This window comes from Megalopta genalis, chromosome 5 (assembly GCF_051020955.1).
Source record: "Megalopta genalis isolate 19385.01 chromosome 5, iyMegGena1_principal, whole genome shotgun sequence".
In the NCBI taxonomy this organism is placed as follows: Eukaryota; Metazoa; Arthropoda; class Insecta; order Hymenoptera; family Halictidae; genus Megalopta; species Megalopta genalis.
The window spans coordinates 13,307,086-13,327,795 of record NC_135017.1 but is presented as its reverse complement, the minus strand read 5'-3'; the positions used below and the strand labels follow the sequence as shown (position 1 = coordinate 13,327,795).

Here is a 20,710-nt window from a genome sequence, read left to right as displayed (position 1 = left end):
GCGTACAGTGTTTTCTTTTTTTTAATCGAACGAATTCGATTCGTTTTTGTAATCACTAGATCCAGGACTAATTAATTAGGGAAAACCGTCTGTCAGGAATATTCGTTAACGACATCGAATTTTAACGCGCTCGAATGTTCGTAACATTTAATCATCTTTTTAATAATTACTAAAAACCCGTCGGAGAAGGTCCATGAAATAATTGGGCGCGGATAATGCGCGTAATTAACTTGAAAATTCGTTCCGATCACGATGCATCGAGCACGAAGAACAGTTGCAAAATTCATTGTTGCTACATTAAATTCTCGTCCGATTCTATCGTTCGTATAAAGAATCCGTGCAATAATTGGACACGAGAAACCTACGCACAATTAACTAGAAAATGAATTCCGATCGCGATCCACCAAGCAGCTCGGACTTCGTCGACGTCGAAAAATATTGCAAAATCAATCCGATCTTCCTAAAATTATCTGAACTTCGTTTGTCCAGTGGCGTGGTAATCAAGGGTGTCGGACGAATCGTATAAATCTGACGGAATTTCGGAGGAGCAATATATTTATCGATTCGAGGACCCGGGCTGCATGGTGTTTTATTCGCGGCGAACGGAGGCTGGAAAATTCGGCGGCGGTGTGCGGGTCGCATATATTACAGGCCACCCCGTGTAATATGTAGATCTCACTCTCTGTATCCGTGTTCGTCCCTGCCGCCCCTTTCCCTTTTCGCTCGGCTTGGTCCTGGCCGAGGTCCTGCGTCTCTGTCCGTCCCCCTCAGGGCCACTTGACTTCCTGCCGGCCCCCTCCCCCCTCCGCCACCCCGTCGGCACCTCGCCCACATCGCCCACATCCCCCGTGACCGCCCCACGGTTACCACTCGGTCATCGACGAAGCACCATTGACGCCAGTTCACTGCTTGCCAACACACCGATTTATGACCGTGTACCCAGACCGCCCGCGCCCTCTCATATATTTGCCCGCGCGATTTTGACGTATCGGATGCATTAGCATGCACTCTAATTACTAACCGACCGATGAACAGCCTCCCAGCAGGCTCTGCTTCTTCCGCGCCTCCCGAGGACATCCGGCGATCGTCGGCGCATATTTTCGCTTCGCCCGGATTAATTGCTTTTTGCACGATCGAACCGCGGGATTCTATCGGAAACGAATGATTCCACGGGGTAGACCAGCCTTAATTAGGGGGGGTTTAAGTCATCGTTCCGACGTATTCGGATTTATTTAGAAGATACAGAGCCTCGAAGTCTTCGTAAAAATCGACGAGCTCCGATCCTCGCTAATTGGTCGTTCGCGATCGATCGCGATTTCCTCGATCGATCTCGGCCGTTTCGCTTGAAACGAGGTATTGCATAATATAGTACGCGGCTAATTGCGGGGGGTTTAAGTGATCGTTTCGTCGAATTTCGAATTTCTCTGTGAAATGCGAACGTTCGAAGTTCGCTGGTTTCATTCGATTTCAAACGATCCACGACAGTTTGTAGTTGATGTATTTTTATCTCGAGAACCCGTTATCCGATCGACTTGATTCTTTTTTCGCCTGAATCAGAAACGTTTCATCTGTCGTGAGACTATTTTCTTCAAGCTCAACCGATAGATTAGATCGTGTTTTATTTGCAATTTCGCGGACACTGCGAGACACGAAATGTCGCGGTCTTCCCGACCGAGTCGCGCGGCTCCAAGCTCGAACAGTATCGATCATCGACACGCAAACCGATCTTGCCCTGTCTAGCTGCGACTAGATCAGTCTCGGGCATCAAGCGGATCGAGTCTCCGGCTGCTTGTTCCGATCATAGTCGTGCATCAAGCGGATCGAGCGCCCGAAAGAACCTCGAGCATTTCGAGCCTACCTATAATCGATCGCGCTCGAGCCTGATTCCCAACCGCTAGTGGTCGCCTATACCGTCTCTGTGCGATTTCTCCTGCGGAGAACGTTCCCGAAATCCTGATCCGAAAGAGTCCCGAATTTAGGCTATAATATGCGCCGAGTTCTTCCCGAAGTTGTTCTTCGAGCATTCTTTCGGGGTTTTGCTTAATCGGCCAATTTTGACGCCAATGGGGCGACAAAATCTCACTCGAAACGTTGAGAAATAATTAGAATGTATTAAATTAATTATAATATGAAAATAATTAATTATTTATTAAAATAATTATAATATAAAAGTAATTAATATTATAATATAGAATAATAAATATAATTAGTTATTTATTGAAACAATTATAATATATTATATATATTATATTATTATATATTATTATATTATTATTATATATTATTATATTATATTATTTATAATATATTATATTATCCGACTGAACAGGAGAATTTGGACAGATGGACAAAAAAGCGAGGCTCGAATAATCGTATCTCCTCTTCCCTAATTGTCCACTTCTGTGCAAAATCAGAGCGTCAATTAGTCATTTCTACTCACTGTAGTCGAATGTTTTATTCGAATAATTTTTTATTCGATTGTATATTCGTCCGATAGCGCGTCGAACGAATTACTACCTAGATAAATTTTTATTCTCTTCTGAATACATTTATTCAACAATGCCGAATAAATTTGTATCGAGATCTACTTTCGTCCGATCGAATGTTTATCCTCTAGCGTCGAATAAATTCGTATCCGGATATAATGTTTATTCGTCGAACACGGCTAACCGGTTGATATATAATCGTCGTCGTGGTTTCGCGGCAAAGAAATCGCGAAGTCGATCAGGAAACGATAGCCGAGTCGATTAGGACTCGCACGAAATCGTCGATCGACTGCGGCGTAAGAAAATCTGATTAATTATACGGGCCGGCGGGCAACAATGGCGGAACATTGTTGCGGGTTAATTTCATCGATTGACACCGGGACCGGTCGAACTTTCAACGTACTCTTGTCAATTAAAACACTGTCGGATAAACCCCCTCCCCCTCTGTCGGTGATTTCAATATCGCCGCGTGCGATTGTACAGAAATTCCGATTCGCGCGGTGCTGACGGCGATAAAGCAATGAACACGCGGCAACGTTATTTCGCGCCGGTGACGTTTACGGCCGTGGATTTTTAAACAAATTGTTTAAAACGAAGTCGTCATTGACACCGCGCGATTTACCGTGGCGCGTTAAACTCGGCGATCTCCGTTGCAACGTTGCAGAGAGGGAGAGAGGAAAAAGATGAAACCCGAAGGAAAAATTTGCGTTCGATTGCTCGTTGTATCGTCTCGATGCAACAAATTTTCTCGAAATTTTCGGCCGATCATTGGTCGCGGCAAGAATAATTTACTGCTCGATAGATGTCGAGCAAAATTGAAAATCGACGATAAATTGAATATCGAAAAATTTAATAAATAACATCGCGTTGTTCGGACACTGCTTCTGAATATTTCGCGGTCGTCAATATTGCGGAATATTGTTCGGAAAATGTATGTAAAATAATTCTATGCTGCTTTGTCTCCCAAGAAAGCCGAATGCATCGCAGCGTCTGCGATGGCAAGCGTCTGGCAAGTGATGCGAGTCGATAATAAATCGGACCGCCGAGATTCCTCGACGCCTGAATCATCATCGACTCGCGCCGCTTACAGGCTTTCAAAGATTCTGCGAAGAGAAAAGAAATGAAATTCCGCGAAGTTTTGGCGAAAAGCGATTAATTCGGAGGCTGCTGGATGTCGGCGGCATCGCGTGTCGTTAAAGTGCTGTGCAGCGCTGTGCTGTTAGGCTGTTATCATTCGCATCTAACGCAAGATCTGACCCGTAAAAAGACCCTAGTACCTGGTACCGACGTGTTCGTTTCACCGTGAAATCGAATGATTCGTTTCGCGAAGTTCCGACGAAACGTTTGCTGCAAACGTTTCTAACAACTTGAAACTGTTCTGTCTTTCGAGCTGATGCCCGCCGGGAATTTATTTCACGCCGCCTTCTCGACTATCCGATTATCAGAAGAATCGGGCAACGATCGCGAAAGAATCGCGCCAAGATATTGCGCGAGGACCAATTAATCGAGTGACGATCGCGACGACGACGAGACGCGTTCGTTTCGTTTCTCGAAGCGATCGATTAATTATCGTTATTATTAGTTATTGTCGTTATTATTAGTTACTATTATCGTTATTATTAATTATTATCATCGTTATTATCAATTATTGTCATCGTTGTTATTAATTATTATTATCGTTACTATTAATTATTATCATTAATTGTATACAATAATGGTGTAATACATTTTTATCATTTCTTAAGACCGTCGATTGATCGACCAAGAATGGAATAATGATCGCGTAACGATGAAACAGATTTGTTTTATTTCTTTAAGCCGTCGATTAATTAATTAATGGAACAGGATCTTATAAACGATTGTTTTAATAATGAGACAGCAACTGCTGGAATGATTATTCACCTCTCAAACAATGGAACATTCGGTTGATTAATTAATTAGTAAGTCAAAAAATGATGAATTAATTAATAAGTCAACGATTAATTAATTAGTAAGTCAACGATTAATGAATAAATCATCACGATAGAATAATCAATGAAACAGCCGGTCAATCGTGTAAGCAAAATACTGCATGAATAAAATTGAGATAAAATTGTTGTTATAATTATTGTTGTCTCGGAATACAAGAAATAATTATGACGACGATAACGGAAAGAACGATCGTTATCGCATCAATTCTACGATTTCTCGGTTCGCACAGCCGGCTTTGGGCTATCGTGATCGGCCTACTGACTCGGCTGGAATGTAAAACAGGCTTCGCCGCAAGCGCAACACTTAAACATAGTACTTAATGCCCGGTAATCACGGTACTCCAAAGTCGATCGAATTCTCGCGGCAGACAGGAGGCCTCCTTTTAATCCCTTTGCGCTGCAACGAAAATTATCTTTGCTTTCAATCAAACCCAGCGTGTGCTCGCTACGGCCCCCGGGGTTAGCTGGTTATTGCAGGTGTGCAAACTTCCATTTCAGGTGTATGAACTTCTCACCAAACACCCCCGCCACGTAGCCCCCCGCCCCGCCGTTTACACTCGGCCAATAGCTGATTTAATATCGCGCTTTGTGATGCTGGAACCGTTCTCTATCCGACTGGACAATGTTTCGATGCCGTCTCCGTTATCCGATCCGACTGACAGACTCGTCCTTTCGATAGGGAATGCTAATTAATAGAGCGTCTGCTAACCGAACCAACGGGTACGCTCATTGTCCTTTCGAGAGTAATTGTTATTTTAATAGAGCCACCGATATATGATCTGAAAAAGACTTAAACGTGAGATAGCGAGTAGTGAATAGTATTTTTAACGCTAGGTTTGAAGATCCTCGGGCGATTCGGAGCAACTTTTTCCTTTGCGAAAATCTTCTACGTGGCTCCGTTGACGAGTTATCAACGAAAAACGCGGTCGAATCAGAGGACGAGTGCGGCCGGCGCCACGCCCTCGCCGTAGCAGCCGCGACGCGGCAGTGGTCGCGAGGGCGGAGCGCCAGTGGTCGCGTGGGCGGGGCGCAAGGACTACTCGCTCTCCGAGTGCTCCGCGATTTTCGTTAATAACTCGTCAACGGAGCCACTTAGAACATTTCCGCAAAGGAAAAAGTTGCTTCGAATCGCCTCGGGAATCGCCTCGTTCGAGGGCTTTCATTTTTGGGACGGAACAAAATGTTCTGATAGCATCAATTTTATAGTTTCAGTAATTGTAAAAGTTATCTTGTTTCGTTCGTTATCTAGCACTTAGTTAGCCTGTGTAAAACAGGTTTATTTATTCACAGAACTGTCAGTGATACTAAAAAATGCTTCAAATCAAACTAGCACGATTTGAATATTTTTTTAAAAATATTTTCCCGAGATTACCCAGCTCGTGCTACAAACTGATCAAGATTCGGCTTCTCGAGACTCCGCCGTCTTCGAACGCGAACATCGTCGAAACTGATCGCGTTCGAAGAAACCCGGCGCAGTACTTTTCTTTCGAGAATTCCAAGGGGCGCCGGCTACTGCATCGCGGGATACAAGACCCCGCCGCCGTTCAAGTATAATAACGATTATAGTCGAGCCCCGCGCAGCCAGAAGCCGGGCAGGGCTGCTGCGCGAATTCGGCTCCCTCGAGGAGCAAGGAAAACAGAAGAAAATCAAGGGCTTTCCCGGCGTTATACGATCCTGCTGAAAGCTGCCCTCTCTCCCCCGAGGATGAGAGCTAATCCCATCAAAAGTTTTCAGTATGTTTATAATCCACTGATCGCTCGCCTTTCCCAGAACAATTTAAAAGTTTCCTCGACGCCGTTATCCGGTCCGGTCTCTTTGCCCTCGGCCCTTCAATCCGTCGTCCTTCGCGGGCCCCTCTCCTTAAACCGACTTCATTTTGCGGCTCATAGATCGCCGAATTTCACGGAGTTACTCTCGCCTAACCGTTCCCCCTAACCGCGGAGAGAGAGCAAAAAAAAGAAAAGAATAACGAGAACCGTCCAGACCCGAGGCATTTAAAGTTGATCAGCCTTGTTTCCCTGCGACCGCTTTGAAATTTTAATGACCGACTGGGGACGTCGCCATTTTGTCGGAGCGCTGACGATGTTTCGACAGAGGGCCATAGGTGTCAATGAATTTCTAATAAATTTATATATATCCGTTCGAAGCGCGCAGCTCCCAAATAATCGTCTAGGATGTTCATTAATAAGTTCGTTCCTTCGGCGACGATAAAATGAGTCGAGCAAAGTATGGCAATCGCGTGGAGAGTTCGCAGCCGAGCACGGATTTTCGGTGCTTTGAATCGCGTCGCAAAGTATCCCCGAGTGTTTCCAGTCGGATTCTTAATGAATAGTCACTTTGGGACGCGAGCGAAGAGAGTAAAAGCGCCGCGCGAGAACGCGAGTGAGCGCGAGACGCGGGGAGGAAAAGAGCGCGAGATGAAGCGCGGAACGCGACAGATGCGTGAAAGAAACGCGTAGGCCTCTTTTGTGCTCCGGGGGCGTGCTCGAAACGAAATCTATTGTTTTCGATCGTGGAGCACGAGGCGGAGTATCGCGGCCGGAGAACCGGCAACTTGAACGCCCGAGAGCCCTCGAACGGCCGACCTGACGATTAAGTCGCCAAGTGTCTTGAAACTACTCGAACGGGACGCAAATGACGGATCGAGAACCTCTCCGGGCCGGTTTTGTTCCGGGGCTCTGTGTATCGAAACGGTTCAACCTCCCTCGAAACCCATCCGACGCTCTGAATCGAGATTAGGCCATTTTTTACCGGTCTCCCGCCGCGCACCTCGCGCAATCCAGACAACGAGCGGAATACGTCGGAGGACTTCGGCTCCGCGTTTCTCACACTCGTTTACAGTTTGTAATTTTTTAATTTATAAATGTTTCTAGTTCATCCTCGATTCTTATGTTAATCGCGATTCATTCGATCGATTCAGCGCGATTTTTCATTCCGTTAATTGTTCGTTAAATGCGCCATGCTTAATTTCGTTCACTCAGCGGCGATGTATTTAACGATCTTGATCGTTGAATGTTGTTGAAAATTATACAAGTTGGTTGTTTCATTTGCGCTCGATTTATCCTGTACTCGTGATTTAATCGATTTAATTTATCATTGATAGAAACTTATTTAGCATATTATATTTAACGTATTAATATATTTAATATATTTACTTATTTTATATTTATATGTTTATATTATATTTATTTATTACATTTATATGTTTATATTATATTTATTTTTATATTTTATATTAATATATATTTATTTATTATATTCGTATATTTAACATATTATATAATTCGTTCGACACGATTCATTTATTGAAAAAGCAAATTGTGCATCCGAAGAATTGTTTGTCCGAAATCATTCGTTAAAAATCGTTCGATATGTTTACAATGTTACTTTTCATTTAATTGTTTTACCTTCGCGCGCGACTCCGAGTTCGTTTAATTTATGAACGATTTGTTCGATCCACTCGAAGCTTGGCTTGTTTAATTTAATCTACGCTGTGAAAACATTTCCGATTATTCACGTAATATTTACTTAAAAACCAACGGCTCAACGAATTTTCACGAGCTTCAACCGAGCTACTTGTATTCATTCCCGACTTTTAATCCCTTCGATTTACGCCGAGATTCGACATTTACATTAACGCATTCGCTTCTCGATTCCGAACGAAAAGTACGGAAAGATCGAGTACCGCGTCTTGGATAATTACTGGTACGAAGAGTAGGACATTTTAGGCGGAACGATAAAACGTATCATCAGAGACTGTTTCCACGGTTTATTTTACCGGGGGATTGTGTAAACGTTCGCGCAGCTGAAACGCGCGCGTTTGCAGGAAGAATGAAAATAGGATAATAGAATTATTTCCATTTTATCGCTGCGATGAAGCTGTAGAGCAATTTAACTTGAATTATGAAATAAACAGATTTGCCTGGAATTTCAGTCGGCGTGCTTAAAGCCACTTAAATTGCGAGCAGTTGTACGTTACTATCGGCGAAGATTAACGCGAAATTCGAAACGCGCTGCATTTCGAAGTAATAAAACGAGAATTCCTCACGAAAATTCGTGCGAACGATTCAACGTTGTCGTTCGTACTTTCGTCACGATAAATTGCATCCGCAGCGGCGCTGTTAAATCTTGTCTTTTTTCTGTTGTTTCTTTTTTTTTTTGGTTTTTCAAAATAAATTAAACGAACCGCGACGAAACGTAATGCAATTCCGATAATTCGAGTTGCCCGCCGACGGATCCGATACTTGTAACGGAGTTCGACACGTTCGATTCGAACAACGAATAATATATTCGAATGAAATATTCGAAGGAAATATTCGAATGATTCGAATGAAATATTCGAATGATTCGAATGAAATATTTAAATAAAATATTCGAATGAAATATTCGAATAATATGTTCGAAGGAAATATTCGAATGAAATATTCGAATGATTCGAATGAAATATCCAAATGAAATATTCGAATGAAATATTCGAATGAAATATTCGAAGGAAATATTCGAATGATTCGAATGAAATATTTAAATAAAATATTCGAATGAATTATTCGAATAATATGTTCGAAGGAAATATTCGAATGAAATATTCGAATGATTCGAATGAAATATCCAAATGAAATATTCGAATGAAATATTCGAATGAAATATTCGAATGAAATATTCGAATAATACATTTGAAGGAAATATTCGAATGAGATATTCGAATAATACATTTGAAGGAAATATTCGAATGATTCGAATTAAATATTCAAATGAAAGATTCGAATTAAATATTCAAATGAAAGATTCGAATGAAATATTCGAATAATATATTCGAAGGAAATATTCGAATGACATATTCAAAGGAAATATTCGAATGATTCGAATGAAATATTTAAATGAAATATTCGAATGAAGTATTCGAATGAAATATTCGAATAAAATATTCGAATGAAATATTCGAATAAAATATTCGAAAATTTATTCGTAACATCACTCAAATAAAATACGATCCGAATGAAATCATATTCGAATATCCAACTCCGGCCAGCAACGAATAATTACATTTCTCAGAAAAATAAAGCAGCAAACGCTGTCTCGCCGCGTTCGATCGCAACTCGATCGCGCTACGATTCGTGAAACCGGCACCGCAGCGAAGTAGCAAAGAAAAGAGGAAGAAAGAACGGGTTAAATTCGAGTTTCGAATTTCCCGGCAGCGAACACGGTTCACCGGAGCGACCTGTTCGCGGAAGAAGAACATCGCGCGGCCGGCGTCTTTTCAACTTAAATTACCCGGGAGCGGTCATTTCGAGCCGTCGGTTGAAGGACTTCCGGCCCGCCAACTATCCGTCGGCCATAATTACCAGTAAATTCATGGAGAATGAAGCGGGATTAGGCTGGCGCAACAGTATCCTGGCAGAAAGCCCGCGGCGTTTCGGTTGCCGCCTTTTGAATCTTAATAAATTATCCGTCGACCATGGACGATCGCGCCGGCAGCTACACGCCGAAGGGGGTTGAAACGCTTCGGGGTGTAGGAGGGAGGGGCATGGGGGACGAGTGAGTCGACGGAGGTGTGGGAGGGAGGGGGCATCTATCGGCATGCTCATTAATCACCCGATATATATACTGCCGGTTCGTCGCCGCCGATAATCGGCCGCGCCATAGCCGACCAGGGAATTTGAATTTCGGGGACGCGCATACGGTTCTGGCTCGAATATTATTGGCATATCGATTTCACAATCTACCCCCTCCGCGGCCCCGCCAGCCCCGCTCCGCCGAAACGGTTCCGTAAAATCGCGCTGTCGAACCCGCCGGAAAAGCCTTTCCTCGGACCCCTCGGCCGACTCGTTTCCATTCATGACGCCCGTCTCTGTCGCTCGTTCCGTCATTAGATGCGGTAAACACAGCTGCGAACGTCGACCGGCGGGAAATGGTTCCTCGTTTGAAATTTAACGCGGCGACGATCGCGATCGGCCGGATCGAAACGAGCGGGTTGGCATCGCGGCGGCGTAAGTCGGCAATTTCTCCCGGAATTGCCACATTTCGGGTTGCCGTGAATTTCCCTGTGCTGGTTCTACGCCTGTGCGATTTGTTGCTACGTCGATGCTAAGGGTCGGTCAAGCTTGCGATGCGGAACGCGACGCGAATTGCTGGAAGACAATACAAAATGGCCTGTTTTGGTGTGAGTCGGGTAAGAAAAACCGCGGGGCTGCGAGGTACAGTAATTTTTTCGACGAGGATGAATTGTACTTGGGAAAAGTAGAGATTTCAGGCTTTAAAGTGAGTTTAGTTTCGTTGTTCTACGATTTTTATTCACGAAGTTACAGTATTTTGAAAACCGTCGATGTTTCGGGGGTTGGAAATTTCGTGTGAAGTCTGGAACGAGGTTTCCCATCCACCGTGTCGCAAATAAATTTTGTTGAAGATATTGACTGACGCCGTCCGAAAGTAGATACTTCGGGCTTTAAAATAAGCCAAGTTCCATTGAACTATGATTTTTTTGCACGAAGTTATAGCTGTTTGAATATCAACAATTTCTTCGAAGGTTCAGAACTTCGACAACAAATCCGAAAATCTCGAACGATGTTTCCTATCCGCTATATCATAAATAAAATTTTTTACAAGAATCTGACTGATAGTATCTGAAAGTATATTCTTCTGGCTTAAAAATGAGCTAAGTTTCATTGTCGTATGATTTTTTTGCACGAAGTTACAGCTGTTTGGAAATCGACAATTCTTTCGAAAACATGAAATTTCGACGAAAGTAGTAGTCTGCTCGCATTTATGGTTACCGATCGTCAATAACTTAGTATTCTCGGATCTGCCGGTTTCAATTCCGACCTCCGAACATTTCTGGAAGAGATTACTGTAATTAGAAATTTCGATCGCTCTCATTCCGGGTTATTTTTTATTATTATTCAGGCCGAAGGAACTCGGTCTAATTTAAGAGTTAAAAAGGGGTGTCAAGGGTGAAACATTTTTAATTAATCGTACGAATTAGACACGTGGTATTAAGAGGCGTAAATTTTTATCCGATGAGTGCGAATACTTGAAATATTTCCGAGGAAACGGTATTTGACCCATAAAGGCTGGTACCGCGACGATTAAAAAGATTTCCTAAACCGCGATGCGCTTCGGATATCGCCGTTCACCTCGCTTCTCGATTCATATTTTCGTGAAACTGCAAAATTGCACGCCGCTTGTTTCATTTCTTTCACAGCATAAATCGTTCATTGTTCATTTTCTTCGACGAAAACTGCTTCCTGTTTTTCCTAATCGAATTAAAGATTGATTTTCGAGATAGACTTCCGCCGTTCCTTAATAATATATTTTATTTCGTTCGGGAGACAGCGATATCGTTCCAATCTGATAAAAAATCAAACAATTTGCGAAACGAGCTGCAATAACTAAAACAGTTCGCCCCGTTACGAAAGAGCTTCTCATAATTTCGAAATGCGCGCGGAGAGAATTTTGGACGCGAGGCTATTAACGGGGATGAAGGCTATCGATTTCTGAAACAGTCGTGGTAATACTGTACACGAACGCATTATACTTCTCATGCTCTCAATCATGTGCACGTGCTGCTGACACAATACATATAATCAAAACAACAGGCTATGTCTAGGAACGAGCCAGTTGAACACGTTGAACGACTTTTTGGAAAATAACGTCCTGAATAGAACGTGCATAATTCGAGGTACGCGTTCGATCATGTTGCAAAAATTAAATCTCGAAGAAAATAGTAAATTAAATTCTCCGACTTTATTATTTCTTCGAGAAATATCGTAATTTCGTTCGAAGTATCGTGTACAGGAATTTATTTAAAAAAAAAACGAATAAAAATACGATCTGAATACAAATAATATTTAATTCGACTAATTCGTCGTAACCGATGTCCGATCAAACGTATCATCGATATTTAATGAAAAAGTATCGTCGTTAATTCAGTCGTCAATTGCACCCTGTACATCTTTCGTTTAGCACAACGATAGCACAGACTCGCCGAAATATTTCGGTCCCATTGACGAAGAGCGTGGATTTGGTTCTCTTTGAATTACAAACGATACGGAAACACGACGTCTCAATGAAAACGGTATGAAAATGTCGTTCTCGTCTAAAAGTACAGATTACGGGGCGGGGGGTAGCGCGGGATCGCGCGAACAGGATTATTTTCAGCGTCCGAAATCATCGTCGCACGAAATTGCAAATATTCTCGAGCAGAATCGATCGCTGAAATTCATCTCGTAACTCTGAAAATTGTTAAAAATACATACATATTTTTGACAATATTGATTTCTAATTTTAATTTCAATTTTAATCTTTTTAATTCTTAGCTTTATATATTATAATTGCTATAATAGTTATCATTATAATATTATAATTTCTATAATAGTTATCATTATAATATTATAATTTCTATAATATAATTTCTATGATAGTTATAATTATAATATTATAATTTCTATAATATAATTTCTATAATAGTTATAATTATAATATTATAATTTCTATAATATAATTTCTATAATTTCTATAATATAATTTCTATAATAGCTATAATTATATTATAATTTCTATAATATTTATAATTATAATATTATAATTTCTATAATATCTTTCTAATTAAAAATCTAAAAAATTGAAATTAAAATTAAAAAATAAATATTGTTAAAAATATATATATTTTTTTAAATATATATTTTATACATATTTTATTACTACATTAATATCGTTAAAATTAAGAAAATTAAAAATTAAAATTACAAATATACGTACGTTAACGTCGCGAGTATTTGCGGTGTTCCAAGGACGAAGCGAGCGTTCAACAATGTTGCAAACGAACGGTGCAGTTTATAAATCGCGGTTTACGAAGCGTGGCTAATGGTCGACGACGCCGGGCGAGCGAGAGACGATTTTTCAGGCGAGATCCGCGGCAATATTCGCGACCGATTCTTTTCAGGGTTCGGCATTGTCCTATTTTTCTGAAACTATGAAGACAGGAGGGGGCTGGGGGAGGGGAGGGGAGGGCGGTCCGCGGAAGACGACATGGGAGGACGCGCGTGCACATAGAGCAACGGCGTCCTGAAAGCGTTTCGCCCGTTAAAAGCATCGACGAGAAAATTCGTTCCATTTTCACGAAAAAAGACGCGCGCCACCGTGAAGCGTGCTCAATCGTATCCATCGGGTATAATCAAGCTCGGAGGGGGAAAAAGGAAGAAAGGAGACGATTAGATGCGCGTGTTCCCGAGGGAGAGCGAAGAAAGCTCGCGGACCGCTTTGTTTCGAATATCGCGACGGCTAATGCGGAAAACCGGCGAAAGGATCAACCGAGCTGTTTAATGCATTTCGTTCGCGAAATTGCGTTTCTATCCGGCGCCGACGCCGACGCCGCCGCTGCTTCTTCAATCTGATTCTGCTCTTCGGTGTTGTCGCGTTCGCGCGTTCTAACGCGACGCCGTTCATTATGAAAATTGTGCCAGTCGTCGCCTGCCGCCGAAGCATCCGCGCTCCGAGACGCCGGGGTCTCGGTAGGCCGATACGTGCACAGCTCGGGCAATTGTCAATATTTCCGCGGAACAAAAATCGCGACGGAAAGCACGGAGATTGAGCTTTCGATCGCGGTGTAAAATCGAATTTTTGGTTCGGATCTTGGTCGCCGAAAAAACTCGCGAATCTTCTCTCGTCCCGCGAAACGTCGAGGCACACGTTCGAATCGCCACAATCGCCAACTTCGACGAAACGCACGGACTCTGCATAATTTTTTACGGAGATGCCGTTTGCACAGGGACGTAGCTCGATCCTTTCGCTTTAATTCGGAAGAAGAGAAACGCGGCTGCGATTTTTTCTCGCGAAGTTGCAGCACTTTACAGTAACCCTTGCATTTTCGTCATGTTCGCCACCGGCGTTGGCGTTATTCGACACTTCGAACTGCTGTAACTTCGCGGGAAAAAATCGCAGCCGCGTTCACTTTTCTTCAAATTAAAGGGAAAGGATCGAACTAGATTCCACTGTGAGCGCGATCACCGTACAAAATTCTACGAAGTCCGTGCATTTCGTCGAACTTGGCAGTCTTCGATGCGACGATCGTCGCTTCGATTTCGAAGGGTCACAGTGGCAAGACTACGTCGAACTTAAAATCGCGGAACACTGTCTTAAAATAGAGGTTTCAAGCTTTAATTTCGAAAAAGATTCACCGATCTACGACGATTTTTCGCGGAGTTATCGTCGGTCAAAGTTGGCCAATTTTGATCGAAAAAGATCTGTCGATAAATTAAAAGAACGATATTTCTCGCAACGTGGACTACTGTGATCTCGCGTAGCGTATACCGAGTCGAACACCGATCGATCGATCGTCTGGATCGCGCGACGTCGATCGTTGCGTTTGCATAAGAATCGTCGGATCGATGCGGTGCTGCGTCGACGCGGCGCGGCGGTTTCCCTTCGGACAAAAGGCAAATTGCGAAATAATAATTCAGCAATACGGAAACAATAGGTGGCGAAAGGCGCATGCGGGGATCGAGCAAACCTCCGCCGGCCGTAGAAAAACGTCCACGGGCCCACGCTGAAGCGTTATAAATTGTTCCATATGCACTGCATTAGAGTATAACGCGGCGGCTCAACCGCGCGCCCGGACGTACCACGTATTTATTGCGATAGGTTTTCGGGGACAAAATGCTGCGCCACCGAATTTATCGTTTCACGCACAAAAACTACTCCACCCCCGTCCCCGGCCCCCTTGTCATCGTCCCGCCGCTCTCTCTCTCTCTCTCTCTCTCTCTCTCTCTCTCTCTCTCTCTCTCTCTCTCTCTCTCTCTTTCGCTCTATTTTCATATTTTTCCGCTTACCCTTGGTAGCCCTGAACCTCGCCCTTCGACCCTCGATTGTTCTTGCAATTGTTTCTCCCCGGCTGTATGCAGTTCTATGCAGTTGCGTGCAGTTGTATGCAGTTGTATGCAGTTGTATACAGTTGTTGCTCGTGTCATTTGGCGCCAACTTGAAAATTGAATTCCGTTCATACGTTGCCGCGGAAAAGTTGTCAAACTTCGGGAAAATTGCTGTTGCCATCGATTGTCGACTCGACTGTTTTTATGCAAGTTGCATGCAGTTGCATGAACGTGTTGTTCTCATCGATTCACAGCAGGTTCAAAATTAAAGTAGCTTAATTCTTAAAAAAATTATTTCGTTCAATTATCGTTGGAACTTTTGCTATGCTGTCGTATGCAGTTGTATGCAGTTGCAGGTACGCGTTGTTCTCACCAATTTACAACAGTTTCAAAATTAAAGTAGAGTCCAGTATATAGTATCTAACAGTAGCCTAATTCTTAAAAAAATTATTTCGTTCAATTATCGTTGGAACTTTTGCTATGCAGTCGTATGCAGTTGCATGCAGTTTCACGTACGTAATGTTCTCATCGATTTACAACAGATTCAAAATTAAAGTAGATTTCAGTATGTAATTTCTAACAGTAGCCTAATTCTTAAAAAAATTATTCCGTTCAATTACCATTGGAACTTTTGCTATGCAGTCGTATGCAATTGTATGCAGTTACGACTTGCATCGCTCGATAAAACTGAAGATAAATTAATTTACATATCCCACGAAATTTCTACAGTTCTCTAACTCAATAAAAAGTGATCGTTCTCGATTTGCATTGAGACTTCATGCAGTTGCATGCAATTCTATGCAGTTGTATGCAATTGTATGCAGTTTTACGCGATCACGACCTTCGTCGCTCGACGACAATTCGTTCAATTAATTTCTCCAGGCTCCACAAGTTTTCTACACAGTTTCGCAGCCCGCATTAAAGCGATTCCTCCCGAATCTTCGTTGCAACAGATTTTATGCAGTTCGATGCAGTCGCACGGAACGCATTACGCGATCCTATCCGATTACGCCTCGTCCTCTGTATCATCGGCTGTCTCTCCCCACTCTCTCCCTGAAAAAGACCGTGCTGCTCGCTGCACCCGACGCACCCATCCCGATGCACTTTCGTGCAACTATTATTACAATCGCCGCGGCGGCCGACCGATTACAACTAATTCGACTGCGCGGAACGACCGCCGCAATATCAATTCCGGCGACGCACTATCGTCAGGTGAAACAGGAAAAGGGAGAAAGGGCGTCCAGTCATTGACCACGGACGATAAAATTTAATTAAGCTGTCCTTGATGAAACCAGTTTCGCCGACGTATCTCGCGCGCGCCGCTCGGAAAATCGCGCGCCGGCAGCTGCGAGACTATTACATCCTCTGTAATGGAGTAGAAAGAACAAGAGAGCAGAGCAGAATGAGAGAGAGAGAGAGAGAGAACTGGAATCGGCGAAGACAACGCGTTCGGAGACCGATAATCGCCGGTGCATTAAAATCATTCGAACGCCACGTATCGGCCTCGGCATCCGCGCGATGTATTAACGCGCGGAAACGGGTCAGCGCGCGGAAAAATCCCGGTGAAAACACTTACCGCGGATGCTTTTAAGATCGGAATCCGACGGGAAACGCTCGAGGTGCTGGAACAATGCGCTGGTCACGAACGATTGTCGCCGGATTTCTGCCATCGAATTCGTTTCAGCGAGGCGACGCGCGCCGCGCGAAACGCGACATTTCTAATCTATAAATCATTTATTTGTTTCGACCGTGATCCGATCGTTCGAGCGAACGGCGACACCGAGATCGGAGCCGATCAAATTTCCTTTCGATTAATTAGTTACAAGTTCGATCGATATTTCGCTCGCAAGTAATTAAGTTTAATGTTCGATTTCTTTAAGAAATCTGTTATTCCACGAATAATTGACTTAGCAAGTCGCGGATTCGATTAGTATTTCTCTTGAAAGTGATCGTCGAATTTTCTGTTTCTTTTAAAAAATCATTTATACGATTCGTCGAATAATTGACTTAACAAGTCACGGATTCGATTATTATTTCTCTTGAAAGTAATCGTCGAATTTTCTGTTTCTTTTAAAAATCATTTATACGATTCGACGAATAATCGATTCATTATTTCTGACTCGCAAATAAAACGCTGCTTTTTCATTCGGATTTTAGGAAAATACGAATAAAAAATAATCACTTGCTTCGTTCACTTTTTACTCGAATTCTGATGAAAAGCGAACACCATTGTACTTCGAAATGAAACTCGACTCTTCGAATCGTTGCATACTTTCTTTAATACAGCAAATATTTAATTTTTAAGAATTTCAATTCCAGCAATTACAATCGAATGGTCGTCGCTTTTTAATCGCTGCGGCGATTTTATGCTCGGCTTTCGCCTTCGAGACGGGTCATTAATTAAGTTCCGTTCGCGCTCGAATCGATGAACGTGGGATCCCGTGATTTCTCGATCGATCCGAGGCTGCTCCCGGCGTGCATCGGGGATTTTTCTAGCAGCAAATTGCCGATGGAGAATCCGGGAGAACAATGTAGAGATTCGGAGGGATTGTTGCGAGAAAAGGTTGGATCCGCGCGAAAAGTTATCAAACACGCGAGATATTTCTCGCGTCCCCGAGTTCTCTCTGTATTCTTATCAGAAGTTCTACGAGAGAAGCCGGGCGAATCGAACGGAATAAAATTCGAAGCAAATGTAAAGTTCAGCAATTCCGTATAATGGATAGAATCGCGGAATAAGAAGAAAATCGATCTTCCCGGTGGAACGATAGCATACAGCCGGCGACAAATTGTACATATTGAAACGAATTTCAAAGCTTCCCCGTCGGCCACCGTTCTATACGATATGAGCCAGCCGATCCGGGAAACTGGGGGATCTATTAATCGTGGACATCTTCGGGATAGATCGGAGCTAGATCCGGGCGGACGATGTTTTCGAATTTGAGTCGCGCCGAAAAGAAATTCCAGGAAATCGTTCCGTCGAAACGAATTTCCCGAGCCGAGAATTTTCGACGACACGCTTCGAGATTCTATCAAATTTGTCGAATAATTTAGCAATTTTACATCCAGTCGTTCGGTTGCAAAAAATTGTTTCAGACGCCCGTGCACGATTTTTAAGTGCGGCACGAGGTGAACGGCTCTCGAAGAAAATATCGCATCGCTGTGAAAAATGAATTTCTTCGACCGGCAATTTTTGAGAGTATACTTCAAGGCGCTGTTTATATTGTCGAATAATTTTGCAATTTTACATTCGGTCGTTCGGTTGCAAAAAATTGTTTCAGACGCCCGTGCACGATTTTTAAGTGCGACACGAGGTGAACGGCTCTCGAAGAAAATATCGCATCGCTGTGAAAAATGAATTTCTTCGACTAGCAATTTTTGAGAGTATACTTCAAGGCGCTGTTTATATTGTCGAATAATTTTGCAATTTTACATCCAGTCGTTCGGTTGCAAAAAATTGTTTCGGACGCCCGTGCACGATTTCAAGACGCGACGGTCTTGAGCTACAAGGTTCTCGAAGAAGTTATTACAATTCCCCGAGAAATGAATTCCCCCAGCCGGGAATTTTTGAGTACGTACTTCGAAGTTCGACCAAAATAGTCGTAAAATGTTGCGAATTTTCCATCGAGCCGTTTGGTCACGAAAAATTCGTAAACATGTTTGACCGTAAAGCTCGTAAATATTGAAAAACTTTTATGGTCGCCGATAATTCTACAAAATAGTGCCGCCTCGAACTGAAAATTCTGGCCGCGGGAATACAGCGATCTGTAGGGTCCCAGTGTCCTCTGCGTCGTCCGAAAATGCCGAAAGATGCGTTTCGCGGGCCCGTGGGACAGCATCAAAGGAAATAAAGGGGCGGAAATCAGCTCGCGAATGGAATTAAATTGTACCGGATCCTATTGACTCTTGCATTCTCGGATTCGATCGGAGATTTGGGAGACTGTTATGCGCGACGAATGCACGGGATTCCGCAGTCTATTTTACACCGAAGGGGACTTATCTCGGTTATGCGCGATATGTGTAATATTAAAGATTCCGTCGAACGTGCACGGTCTGTATTAAACACGGAACGAAGGAATGCGATATACATACGGCATATCTACGAATTCGCCGGACGTATTACACGGCCGGAGTCTCATAGAAAAATTCTTCCCTCCTTAAAAAATGTCGGACTGTGTTACCTGACCGGAAATGGGGCCAGCGAGGATGGATACCGTCAATTTTTTACGCGGCAACTGGAAAGTCATGCTCCTCCATGAATTCATTCCCACCGAACGACTCGGCAGGATTCCCCTAATTTTTTACAACAATTTCGGCGGTTCGTCGGAGATTATGCAGAGAAACGTCCAACTCGAAAATCTCACTTTTACGGCGAAATGAAATCATTTTTTTCGAAAGCCGTTCCTTTCGGACACGTTTGCGATCGCCTGAAAGAGTCTACAAACATTTTTCGCGACCAAACGGCTGGACGTAAATTCGCGAAATTTTTTGGCCAGTTGAATAGAAGTTCGGGGTACACGCTCAAAAATTTTCAGCTCGAAAAGTGGTTTTTTGAAAGGGTTACAATAATTTCCACAACGCTGTGGCTCGCTACTTTCGGGAACGTCGCGTTTCGAAATAGTGCATGGACATTTTCCAGAATTTTTCACGATTGAACGACCGCGTGAAAAATTGCAAAAATTTTATAGCAATTTAGACGGAACTTCGAAGTACACGCTCAAAAATATTTGAGCCGGAACGGTCATTTTTCAAGGAAATACGGTCAAATTCTTCGACAGCTGTTCTTCGATGGACACAATTTCGCGGACAGCTGAGCATTTTTAACGTATCACAAATCATGCGGGAATACGATTATGTGTCGACGATATTAATTTTATAATCGAGCGTACACGGTGCAATTACACCAATAGTATTAATATTTAAATGAATCACTCACCGAGTTCTGCCCCTTGGAGACGCGTCACGATCTGCAATAGCGAAATTCAATGAATTTAAAATTACATCCAATGGAATTTATAATTCGATTATTACATTAACGATCGTCGCCGATTAACGAATTATTAATCGGCGAATTTTCCATTTAGTCCCGCGCGCACGCTTCTTATTATAACGGTTTATCGATTCGGCCGAATCGCGGCCATTTGTCAAGATCCGAATTTTCGAATTCAAATGAGAAACATCAAACATCGCGGTTAAATTGAACGACGCGTGTTCAGCATTTTTATGGACTATTTCATTATCAGCCGAGAGCAAGACTCCGTTAAATCCTTCCACCGATCGTTATATTTTCATTTAAGTATGATTAAGTATCGCGTTTCAACGCGTTCAAATATACTGACGGTGTATACAAATATATTACCACAATAAACAAATATATTAATAATGCGAACAATT

At 42.8% G+C, this 20,710-nt stretch overlaps 1 protein-coding gene across 3 annotated transcripts in view; it reads right to left on the bottom strand.

Annotated features, from left to right (window-relative positions):
* Nucleotides 1-20,710, bottom strand: part of DIP-lambda (Dpr-interacting protein lambda) — a 170,989-nt gene that overhangs the window by 143,107 nt on the left and 7,172 nt on the right. For 2 of the 3 annotated variants that reach the window (XR_013033480.1, XM_033481916.2), the window contains exon 2: nucleotides 20,253-20,283. Coding sequence is in view for 1 of the 3 variants with exons in the window: in XM_033481916.2 (XP_033337807.1) it covers nucleotides 20,253-20,283 (31 nt within the window). In the remaining 2 variants the exon portion in view is untranslated. Of the gene's footprint in view, nucleotides 1-20,252; nucleotides 20,284-20,710 lie in introns of those variants that run through there. The other variant, XM_076522203.1, reaches the window with a different exon arrangement.